The 12,256-nt window shown below is 55.3% G+C and overlaps 1 protein-coding gene across 4 annotated transcripts in view; it reads left to right on the top strand.

The window, feature by feature from the left end:
• ARMH3 (armadillo like helical domain containing 3) overlaps positions 1 to 10,712 on the top strand; it is a 194,357-nt gene extending 183,645 nt beyond the window's left edge. For 3 of the 4 annotated variants that reach the window (XM_075131117.1, XM_048857270.2, XM_048857269.2), the window contains 2 exons: positions 3,339 to 3,455; positions 8,798 to 10,712. In XM_075131117.1, the coding sequence (XP_074987218.1) occupies positions 3,339 to 3,455; positions 8,798 to 8,890 (210 nt within the window). In that variant the 3' untranslated portion in view covers positions 8,891 to 10,712. The remainder of the gene's footprint in view (positions 1 to 3,338; positions 3,456 to 8,797) is intronic. The other variant, XM_075131116.1, reaches the window with a different exon arrangement.
• The last annotated feature ends 1,544 nt before the right edge of the window (positions 10,713 to 12,256 follow it).

The following is a 12,256-nucleotide window of genomic DNA, read 5'->3' as shown; positions in this document are numbered from 1 at the left end:
ATGAAAGAGCAGAAAGGTGTCAAACTGTATGAAGTGTGTGTGCGACGACTGCCTCACAGCCCTGCCTGCCCCTGAGTGCGCTAACCAGTAACCCAAACGCTTCACATCTCTTCGGGGGGAGGGGGGGCGTGTTTGAGTAACTGGGGTGTCTCGGGGGGTCAGGGCTGGTCCTGGAAGCCTATGGCAGGTGGGCTGAGGAGCCCCACTTCCGAGAAGGCGGAACAGTGGGAGAGTCAGCGTCCAGGAAATGTGCCAGAGGTGCCAAGAGAGAAACCAGCAATGCGGCCTGCGGAGACTCCAGAAGCTTAACGCGCCCTTGGGGATCTAGAGCAAAGAGGGTTGAATTCCCCTCCCAGCCGTGCGAGTAGGTAGCAGGAAGCCGGTGCTCGCTAGGGTCTGTGAGGATGGGGAGGTGCATCTTAACAGCGCCTACAGAAACTCTCTAGAAAGGTTTCCCTTCTGCCTTTCAAATCTTCCTCTTTGATACCTTTAATACCTGTCCTTTCTTTCAACCCTTCCCCAGTGCCCTGTCTGTCAGCCTCTCCTTAGACTGGATGAAGCCAGCTCAGACCTGGCCAGCAGTAATCTTGCTAACAGTTCCCTTCCATTACAGGTGATGAAGGGAAGCAATCTGTAAATGGATTTCTGTCTGAGACAGCCCACAAAAGGTTTTCTTCCATCTGCAGCGAGCGAGGGAAATTAGAGCGAGGGAAATTAGCAGGAGATGGAGAGGTTTATTTTTAATTGCACCCCTCTTTCGAAGTTTGAGCTGCTAATTAAAAGGAGATAGCAGGAGAAAGCTGGCAAACTCAAATATTTAAATAAGAGATGATCTGATTCTGAAGCTCACTGCAGTGCAAAGATGTGATCATGCATTGGTAATGCAGCAGCGCCGTCTGATCCTTCCTTGTACTCCCATTTGAGCAGCAAGCTAAGCTCTTTGCCTCTTCTTCATATGCGATGTAAGAGGATTGCCCAAGTCACATTTGTGCAGCACTTATCCGCCCAGCTGCAGAGGTTAGGGTTACTGTCTCTTGGCTGTTCAAGGGAGGCCGCTGGGTTGAATGTGATGAAGAGAACTCAACTCAAAGCTAGCTAGGGAAAGTGCTACTTTCCCATGGATGTGTGCGCACAATGCATGTGTGAAACACTCCTGTCCCCGCTGCGTCTGCATGCACGTGCTTACCCCCACCCTGGGCACAAGCTCACAAAGCAAAATCAAAGAGGATCCCAAGGAAACCAGTGGAAACTTAGTGCACATGTGAAATGCCCAGCCCTCGAGTGTGCGTCTCCAGCAGTCCCACTCTGAGCTGAGCTGCCTGCCTGTTGGGTGGAGTTTGTCTCCTGTCCATTGTCAATCTTGCGTGGCTTGAGCACCTCAGGTTGGCTAGCGGACAGCTCGTGGATTCAGGGAAGCTCTCTTTTATTGCTTGGAGAAAGGTGTTTTGTGCTGGTACTCTGCATCCCCAGTGCCTAGTACACTCCCGAGGTCCAGTATTCCTCCTCCGAGGCCTGCTCCGCTCACGAGAGCTCTTGGCTCAGAAATGGTCATTATTGTGTCCACAGCCTCTGTACATGTGCCCGAAAGGGTCCGATCCATTGGTCGAGGGTTGTTCTGACTGGGGCATTCTTTCCCTCTGCCAGGAAACCCGACGCAAGGGGGAAAGGCTGCTAGCTGGGGAAAGGGGCAGTTTGGGGTGTCTTGTGTATAGTCTGAAAGACAAAGGATTGGGTGACATGCATCTCGTCTCCCCAGCCACTGGACTTGTAGGTGGAGCCCTGCAAATCGGCCGATAACCACCGACCACTTTTGATCAGATCAGATGCAGATACACATTTTGTATCCATGCAGTGCTCTACTTGTAGGTTTGATCGCTTCTCCCAACCTTTCCTGGCTCTTCTCGTCTTATGCTGGCAGCTTTTCAGGGCAAGATGTCTCTTCCTAGATGTCTGTATCGCTCCCAGCACAACAGGTTCCTGATCCTGGCAGGGGGTTGGAGCACAAATAGTGTAAATAATGAAGCTCTGACCCTGCTCAGCAGCAAGATCTGACAAAGCAGCAGCCTGCGAAGGACTTGGACGTTTTTCAGAGAGAATTGTTGTGTGTACATTTTCCCCAGTAGCACAAAGGCCGTGTCTCTTGCTAGGTGATTATTGGTACGGTGGGAACGATCACTGCTTAACTACCTCACGAGGGTTCAGGGGGATTCACTAATGTCTGCACCGCGCTTTGCAGAGAGAAAGCAGTGAGCATAGACGTGAGTGGGGTTATTCCGTGGCTAGAGAAATGAATCGTGCAGATGTAGGGAGGGGTGTCATGAGCCTGTGCGAGGTTTAGTCGTGTGTCAGAAGGAGAGACGGGAGAGTTGAAATGTAAACTGATGTAAGCTCCTTGGGGCAGGGAGCATTGTCTTGTTCTGTGTCTGTACAGCACCTAGCACGACGCGGTGGGACTGGGCCGTGATTGGGGCTCCTGGGTGTTATGGGAATGCAATTATTAACTAATAATGATGGGGTGGCCAAGCAGTGGCAAAGGGGGTGTGATAAAACGTAGCTCTCGAGTGTAAAGACCAGCACGTTAACCCCACAACGGCTCCCCCAGCACAGCGGCCTTGCTCTTACCCCGGGGCCTACCAGACCTGTCTCTCCAACACAGAAGAGTCCCACAATGCCACAAGTACTCCTTTTCTCAAATAAATGGGTTAGTCTCTAAGGTGCCACAAGTCCTCCTGTCCTTTTTGTGGATACAGACTGACACGGCTCCTACTCTGAAACAACATGACTAGCAGCACGGCTGGAGCTTAAGGCAGATTGAGCCTGGTGCAGGGAGAATCCTTGGAACGAGCGTAGCCGGGGGCTGAGCATCAGAATCGTGGTGCCTTGGCAGTGCTGGATGTGGGGGGCCCTGAACTGGAATAGCAGGGGGCAGAGCAGTGAGACAGGTTTGCACAATGCCTATAGTTTTGTCCAGATTTGTCCAAGGTGACCAACCCCTTAAGTTCACGAGCTCGTGGTCATCAGGAAAAGGAGCTACAGTAGCTGGCCTGAAGGCTGCAGTGTGCAGGTTTGTGTGCTGACCCACGAGCAGGAATTCCGCTGTCTTGAGTTTTTCACAAGTGGGGAAGTCCCCTAGCTCTTAGGTCTGCACCTTAGCCTTAGGATCAGGCATGTCCCCGTGTCTGTCCCCTTGCTGTCAGCGTATGTGCAGGTTCTTGGCCATTTACACCATGAAGTGCGTGTGTTGCTAAAGCGGGAGCCGGAGCTGCATTTCCTCCCAGCCCCTTGCACTCCAGGCCTGGGCGCTGACTCCCCATTCTGTGTTCTGATGCCCTCTGCAGGTCTTGGAAGTGGTCCGCTCTAACTACGACACGCTCACCCTGAAGCTGCAGGACGGGCTGGATCAGTACGAGCGCTACTCAGAGCAGCACAAGGAGGCTGCCTTCTTCAAAGAACTGGTGAGCTGCCTTCATGCACCGACAGCTGGGTACAAACACCCAACACCTCACTCCCCCAGCTTTGACACAGCCGCGGGCCCTGGCTCAGCCTATGGTCATAGCCTAGCCTGGCCATTCCTCTTCTCTGTGGATGCAAACTGGAGGAGGGTGTGGTCTTAGGCCCTGGGAGATGGGGCAGCAGTGGGTTATAAACAGGAGATTGCAGGTCTCCACTGATCCAAAAGCCCTCAAACATCTAGTGGTGCGGCTGCAGCCCGTTGCCGAGCATGGTTTGGCCAAAGCCCCTCTGAACCCCTCCGTGGCAGCAGCCAGTCGATCTGTCTCTCCCTCTCACCTCGGAGAGCTGGGGTAGTGTGTAATGGGGAATTTGCGTTGAAGGGAAGCCTACCAGGGTCATCAGACAAAGCAACGTAACAGACTTTTACTGCTGTAATTGGGCCACAGAAGCATGAGAGTGAGCAGGATGCACAGCCCTGGCCAGACACCCTCATCTGCCCTTCGCTCTCCCTTGCAAAGCGGGGACTTAAACCCAGCAGGAAAGGGGAGAAGTGGTCTCCTGGTTTTCCCAGGCAGAAGAGAACCGGGATGGGGGAAGTGTCCAGTCACACAAGCAGCACCCAGACGGGATTAGACTTGGAGTAACCCTGGTTGGTTGGTGAGGGTCGCCAGGCAGCCAGCTAGTTGGGCCAACTCCCCAGGAGCTGGGTCTCGAGTGATTCAGCTCACCTAATTGGATCCCGCATGAGCCTGCACCATAGCTGGCTTGGTTTGATTATCGCTGCGTGGTGTCTGTGATCCTGCGTTGACTCCAGAAATGGGGAGTCCTCAGACTCCAGTGGGAGCTTGCTCCACTGCGGTGCTGGTTTCCAGCTAATTTCTCCTGCTCGTTTTGTCCTTGCTCCCTACCCACTTCATCACAAGCCTGTGTGAACTGAGAGCTGCTTTGCCTCGCCTCAGCCCCCTCTTCTCCAGAATGAGCACACCTGGGTCTCTCCCGCTCCCTGCGGGGGCTTGGGTACTAACCTTTTCTCATTTTTGCTGCTCTCCTCACAACTTCTGCCTCTTTGTGTGTGTGATGGATGAGCACAGAGCAAAGAGATCATCGTAATGGCCTCCTGTGTTCTACATGCGACTCTCATCAGTACAACCAGGTGCTGGGACAGCATCTCGCATCCCACTCTCTCTGCCCTTCCCTCACTGCTCCTCCCCATTCTCCAGCTGATTATGTCTAGCTTGGACCATTTACACTAGCCCTGATGGAACCTCAGACTGGGTTTGCAGCTGGCTAAGATTTTCTTTCTATCCATCTGCCCTCCAAAATGTTTGCAGCCCTTTCCAGTTTTGTCTCATCTAAGACTCTGATTAGCATGATCCAGTCCCTCCTCCAGCTCCCTTATGAAAACTACCAGAACAGGTACCTCTGGTAGCTTCCTTCTGCTAGACAGGAGAGCACTGAAAATTACTGTCTAAATGTGGTGGTTTACCCAGTTGTGTATCTGCTTAATCCACATTTCTCCAGCTTCCTTGAGACTATCATGTGGTACCATAGTAAACGACCCAGACTAACAGCTATAGAAAGTCTCCTGTATTCCCACTAAGCTTGTTCTCCCACCGCTGAGAGAAACCGAGTGGATTAGGTATGATTTGTCTGTGACAAACCCGTTCAGCCTTCTCTTCATCACTACCATGTTGTTTTTCCTCTTGGTGCGTAGAATCTGACGGCTTTACTAATTGTTCTAACAATGTCCCACGAGCTCAAGTTAAATGTACTGGTGTGCGTTTCCCTGGCTCTCCCACACAAAACCAGGTGCTTTGGCTGCTCTTTCCCAAGCCCCTGGATCTTCACTAGGCCCTTTGGGACTGCGTCTGTGCTGGGAAATACGTGGCCCGTAGCTCCCCTGGTGGAAGCTGCTGGCGAGCTGAGACTGGGGGGTTTTACCACCACGCCAAGAAGAGACCGTGCCAGCAACAGCCAAGTCCTGCCCATGCTGCGCTGTCTGCTGTAGCTGTCTCTGGTGGAGCTGGAGACAGCGCCACTCAGCTCCGCATGGTTCCCACACTCCCGCTGGCTGTATCAGGCCCTGCTGAGCTCAGTCTGTCTGTTAGGGACGTACCCCGTGGTCAGGCTCTTCCTGATTCTGCCCAGTGACCTGTCCCTCGCCCTGTGCTCCTGCTTTAAGCATCCTACTGCAAGAACCTTTTCCGGCAGGGAGTGACGCACAAGAGCCACTTCTCTCTTTAGCCTTCTCTACGCGTCCCCTTTGCTCCTCCCTGGGAAGCAGTGAGCGTGACTCCGCTTAGTCCTTCTCGGTGCTTAAAAACCAGTGTTCTCCCTCCTTTGATGTGCTTTGCTAATGCACGGCCTTTCCTCTCTGCCTTTGCCTCTCCACTGCCCTCTCACTAATTTCAGGGAAAAGCTCCTGGCTTCTACCGTCGCCTTCTAACTGAGGCCTCAGAGACCCGAGGTGCTGCAGTCACATCGTGGCGAAAGGGGACGCACAAAGGGGTGGGGTATGGAGGGGGGTGTAAATTGGGCTTTCGATGGATAAAAGACCCTTGGAAAGTTTGGTTTGTTTTTTTCCTCTGAAATCTCAGGCCCTCTAGCCCCCTCCTGTTTTGTTAGGGGTCTCAGGGGATGTCGATTGAAGCGGTGGGTGTGTTGAGACTTTAACAGGGCTTCCTTTCCCCAAAATGTTAATTGGTTGTTGTTGTTAAATAGCTGTTGACAAAAACCAGAGTTTTAGACAGTCTGACTCTGGGCTTGTCGCCAGAGAGAAATTGCACGAATAATTAAACCAGCATAAGCCCCAGTGTGCAAACTCTTATTCTGGGTTAAAAGCTGCATGTCAATTGGGAACAGGTTTAAATTTAACCCCAAAAAGGCGCTCTTAACCCGAAACAGGAGTGTCCACATGGGTTAGACGCGGTTTTACAATATTGGTTTGAATTTAAGTTAAACTTATGCAACTTTCCCATGTAGACAAGGCCTGAAAATCCTTTCCCCTCAGTCGCTCAGTGTTCCCCTCTGGCTCAGACGACGCTATCATTGTGTTAGTTCTCCTGGGACCTGGGCTCTCAGTGTGAATGAAATCCAATAACAAGCCAGAGGCCCCTTGCTCCTCCACAAAGGAACAAGATGGCCTGAGCTTGGTTTCCTCCTCCTTTCCAGGCCGCCTAATGAGGCTTCATCTGAGTTTGTTACCAGCTCAAATTTGGTTCCATTTCTAACCCCCCCGCAAGCCTCATGGCAGGCTCTGGACGGTCCGTGGGTCTGACCGTGAGGCGGTGAGTGAGAGAAGGGGTTCCTGAGCTGCACCCCACGGAGCAGGCCTCCAACCAGGTTTTGAGGCAGGACTCCATCCCTTGGTGGTGCTCTGCCCCCAGCCCAGAAGTCTGGACTCCCTGAGCTGAGCCCTTGTCCCCAGCACCAGAGAGTAGGGTTCAGTAAGGTACTTTCAGAGGGGACTGACTTTTGACAGGGTAACACCTGGGCAGCTGTTTGGCTTGTCGGGAGCTCCATGGGCCAGACCCTGGGAGGGGCAGAAGGTGGCTGGCGGGCTCTTTACTGCCTGGGTCTCAGTGGGTCCGGGAGAGCTAACCAACGTGATCTAGCCGTGGTTCCCCCTAAGCCCCTGCTGTCACGCAGTCTGTGTGTAGCCCCTTTCCCTCCCCTCCGCTCCCCCCCACCACCCCATGGCTCATGAGGCCTGCTGCTGCAGAGGAATGGGGTGGAGGACATGCCCCTCCCACTGTCTACTGATAGCCCATGGGCCACCGCGGGGCGAAGGACTCCAAGTTGAGGTGGTAGATTCAGGCCTGCAGTGATGGTGCCAACTCCAGATGCCTTAGGAGAGCAAGTCTCTGCTCTTTCAGGGCCTGATCCTAGAGGGGGGCAGCACGCCCTGCAGGGTCGGGCCGTCTGGCTCCAGCTGCTGCTCCATCATCCCCGGATCATTGGCTGCAGAACTAGTGTCACTTCAGACCCAGAGCCAGGTGTAAGTCTGTGCTGTGTGGGGCACGTGCCACACGGGCAGTGTCTGATCAAAGGCCAAAGTCTGTGGCTTAATGTCCTTGATCCTAACGCACGCAGTAAGTGAACAGAGTAACTAATGGTGTGAAAGAATCAATGTGGGGAAACTGGGTAGTCGGTACCACAGGGGGCAGAGTTAAGGGTGTGTGGGCGTCCCTGCTGTACCCCTCCGCTCTCGGGAAGGTTTGGGTTTCCTGCAAGCGCCACTGAAACTCTGTTTTCTGGGTTCTAACGTTTCTCTTTGTTGCTGAATTGAAACGTGTTTGAAAGGGAACGTGCGCTGCCGTGGGTCTGCACCTAGCAGGAGGGCTCGTGGGGGCTGGGTTCACTCCTTCCCTACTCACCCTTTGGGTTTGATTTGTTCCCCACTGTCCCTTAGACGTAGTTCCCTAGCTTTCTCGAGCTTCTCCCCCCCCGACCTTTGCTCTGACAGACTAAAGGCACAGCAGTGTAAACACACACCCAGAACACTGCACCATCCACCTTCTGCTCGGCTCTCACTCCAGTCCGCTGGCACTTTTAACCAGCACAGAGCACTAACCAGGCCAGCCACAGCCATATGATCACAGGCTCGCAGCGTCTCTGGGAACCCTGAGCCAGGCATTCGCATCAGTGTTGCTTTGCAGCGTCTCCGTGATCTGAGACAGATGTTCGGTTTGTGTGGAGCCAGGTACGGCTGAGCCTGGACTCCGTTGGAGGCCTGTGTTTCCAGCGTGTGTGTGGTGGGGGCAGAGCACACGCACGTACATGCATGGAGGGGGAAGGGGGTTATTTCTGAAAGCAGGAAGATCTAGCTCATGGTTTCAGACAGCCGATGGCAGAGAGCCGGCTCTGTGCGGATGCAGGACGGAGGTTGTCTGAGGGCTTGTCTACACTGAAAGCGCTACGGAATCCCTTCAGTGTAGACACTCGGGCAGGAGCGCTTCACCCATCACGGTTGTAGATCCACCTTCCCACCAGGTGGAAGGATTCTTCTGTTGACGTAGCGCTGTCCACATGGGGCCTGGGATCAGCTTCACTATGCCGCTCAGGGGTGTGGTTACACGGCCTTCATTTTCTAGTGTAGACCAGGTCTGAATGTGTCGGGTGAGAAGATTCTGCTTCAGACTCAGCTAGTGATCAGGTTCTGCCCCTGTGAAGAGCAAATCCGCTGTGCTCCTGGCTCAGCTCTCTCTCCATCAGACCCTGCTGCAGCCACTTCCACAGGTTAATTGCCTGTGGTGTGGAAATCGGAGCCCAGTGGGGTCGCTGCTGCCCCATTCAGCGGGAGGCCAGGGGCATCTGGGTGAAACGGCTGTTTTCTCTCTGCCAGGTTCGGTCCATCAGCATCAACGTGCGGAGGAACCTTGCCTTCAACACGCTGAGCCAGGAGGTCCTGCTGAAAGAGTTCTCCACCATCTCTTGAGACAGAGGCGCTCAGCTGCCGCGCGGGGCTGTCAGGAGAGCGGCCCATCTCGGTGCAAACACTACAGAGCTGCAGCCGACTGCCCCTCGCCCGCGGAAGGGACTGCACTTCCTGCGGGCACCTTGCCGCTGAGCGTTTGATTCCCAGTGCGTGCATTCCTCCCGGACCCTGCGCTCAAGGAGAGACACTCCCATACATACGTACATGCCTGGGGCAGGGTTAGCTGAAGCAGGGACATTGATAGGCCGGGAGAGCAATAGCATCATTGCCAGGGAAGACGTTGGATGCCATGGGAGTAGGTAGCTGCTTGGGCGGCAGTTCCGGCTGAGGACTAGCTGAGAGACTCCCTTGGGGGGCACGCACATTAGCAATGCAGAGGGCAGAGCTGGGGGGGGGAAGTTTCTCCCCTGAGCAGGGTCAGTCCAGATGTGCTGGGGGGCATTTGGGGAGAGATCACTCACCTGTCTCTGCAGGAAAGATAAATTTGCCCCCACCCCCCAAGGAAGGGGCAGGCTGGCTAAGCAAACTTGGGGTTCAGAAGCCTCATCACACCCAGGTGTGGGGGAGTCTCTCACTTCCAGGGCACTTGGCTGCGTCGCTCTGGTCTGATCCTGCCTCCTGGAGTCTGCCCATGACGGGTGCTGCAGGCTGGTCCTACCATGGCTGATGTCCCCTCGGGCCCGGTCTCGGGAATCACTCCTCTGGAAAACGTCCCCATGACACTCACTGCATTAGATGTTCCCAGGGCTTTGGGGGCAGGCTGGGGGAGCAGGACCAGCTCCCTTTCTCTCTCCCCCTCCCCCTTTATTACCCCTCAAAGGCTCTGCACTGCCATGGCTCTCCCCATCCCCTGAGGGCTAGCCCAGCCTGCGACCCCCACTCGGCGCATCCCCCAGTGGCCGAGCGGCCTAGCTGCCCCGGAGCTCAGATCTTCACCTGGGTGGCTGGAGCAGCTAGGGGCTCCTGTGTTGTCAGGTACGTGCACCAACGTAAGAGGACGTGTGGGAGGGTGTTAGTTCATTGGCTGGTCCCACCTCCAGCCTCTGCCAAGCGCTTTCGGAGAACTCTCCTCGGGGCAGTGTGAAATGCAGGCCTTTCTGCACCCAGCCCTTTCAGAACCGATTCCCTGGCTGGACAATGGCTGTGCCAGCTGCCCCCTAAATCAGCCCGGGCCATGTGAATGTCTTTCGTCACGCTTGCCCCGTCAGCTGCACGGAGTGAGAGCATTGCCGACATGCTCAGCTCAGCAGAATCTGGATTGAAGCAGAAGCCAGCCTCCAGCGCCGTCAACTGCTTCCACCTTTTCTAGAAAATGATCAAGTGCCTAGGTGGGAGGGGCTTCCACACGAGTGTTTTTTAAAAGTTCAAATAATGTTAATGAGCCATCTCCCCACCATGGGCAAGGGAACTGTCCCAGCTAAAACGGATCCTTAGCTCCCTGCCAGGCTGCCGGACATACGGCCTGGGAGACCAGCTGAGGGGGCTGAGGAGGATTGGAGCACTGGGTCCCCCTTGCTGATCCAGGTTAGGCTGTACCTGGAAAGGTGGGGGCTGGGGGCAAGGCTGACCGCTCCAGAGACCAAGCCAACTGCCACGGTGTCTCAGCTTGTCCGTCTGGACCCCCACGAGATCCCCTCTCCTGCAACGCCCCTCCCCTGGATGATGAGATGACAGCAGGGCCCGCGCTGGGATCAGTCCCGAGGGCAGCTGCTGAGCCAGCCTGCGGGTGACACGTGTCCTGTTTAGCGTCGCTGAGCCCAGCACTGTCGATGGAGGTCTCTGCATAGCATAGAGAGTGAAATAAACGGGAATGTTCGCCTTCCACGGGCAGTGGCTGTGTGTGTGCTTTGGGGAGCAGGGATTTGACTGGGGCCTGTTCTGGAGCGCCGGCCTGCCCCCAGACCACGGCACGCGCTGGCTGGCCAGCCAGGAATATTGGTGGGGCAGACCGAAGGGGTTTTGCTGGCCCTGCTTCTGGCTTCCCTGTTGTGTGCAGCACCTGGCTCCTAGCACGCACAAGAGACTGCTCCTGCAGCCTCTCTCATTCCCCGAGGGTCTGTCATCACGGCACTGTCAGCTCGGGGGTTGCTCCCAAGCCCCCTCCCATCCACACACAAAACTCTCTAACCCTAGTCTGGTGCCTCCACCTAGGCTAGCTGGCCTGGCTGGGGTTGGGTTAGAGCCCAGCTGCTGTATTCCCAGGGGCTGGTAACCCGCCTGCTTTCAGTGAGGATGCAGGCTAAACCACACGAGTGCTACTAGTCCTCCAAGGCCTTCCCACCATCACCCTGTGCCCGGGACAGACACGTTCTCCCGCGATTCACTGGGAAAGAATCGTAGAGCGGCTCAGCTCACTGCAGCACCAAGAGCCCCGGGCGGTGCCCCCAGGAGTTCCAGCGACACGCCCAGGAGCGCTGACCGGTGAGGATGCAATAACTCGGGCGGGGCTGGGCCGTGGGCTGCTCGCGCCCAGGGTAGGCTGACCCGGGGCTCAGACCTGATCACGGGGCGACATCCCTGAGCGTGGTGTCCTGTAGGCAGGATGCGGTTGCTGCATATTCCAGCTGTCCCAGGCCTTTGATCCAGTCCAGCCGCTGCTAGGTGTTTCCCAGACTCCAGGCTTTCACAACTGGCTCCCCGTGTTCCCTGCACTCCGCTGTGTGAGGGGCCCCATTCGGTTCCTCATGCCCTAACCCGCACTGGGGGCTCCAGCCCTCCGTGCCCTGGAGCGGGTGCTTGTGCCTGAGGCCTGCTTGAAGTGAGGAGTCCTTTAACACTAATGCTCAGCATTAAAGCCCGGCCTGAGGGTCAGGATTTCCATGGGGCTGAGCCAAGCGGTTGAGTAAATTTTGTTCTGTCTAATTTAGAACCCAATCCTTCATAGGAAGAGCCGCTACTGAGCCGCTGAGACTGGGAGGAGGAATCAGATTGCCGGCTTTTAAATCCAGGGAGATTTAAGGGAGATTTAAGGGATGCAGGGAGACAAATATTTTAAAAAGTAATGACCTGTCCTCTAGGAGAAAAATTGGGTTGGAGCTAGAATGTGGCTGGAAATATTAAAAATTGATTTTTAAGCACGATGGGATTTCTTTGTATCCATTTTCCTTCCCTCGTTCTCACCGTTTCCATTTTTCACACACCGAGAGCTTTCACTCCGCGCAAACGCGGCCGCTCGGTTTGTCTGGTCCTGGCGTCGCCCTCCCGCTCTGGTGCCCCGGGTGTTCGCGGAGAGTCGCTGGCCATGGGGGTGGGGGTATTGCTCCAGGCTTGCAGGTAGCGCCCCCGCATCAAACCGGGTTCCCCTGCAGGCAGCCAGGCGTGAGAAGTGGCTCCAGGCTGGAGAGGGAAGTATGGGAGCAGGTCGTG

This window comes from Caretta caretta, chromosome 7 (genome assembly GCF_965140235.1).
Source record: "Caretta caretta isolate rCarCar2 chromosome 7, rCarCar1.hap1, whole genome shotgun sequence".
Taxonomy (NCBI): Eukaryota; Metazoa; Chordata; order Testudines; family Cheloniidae; genus Caretta; species Caretta caretta.
This window is presented reverse-complemented; position numbering and strand designations above follow the sequence as displayed.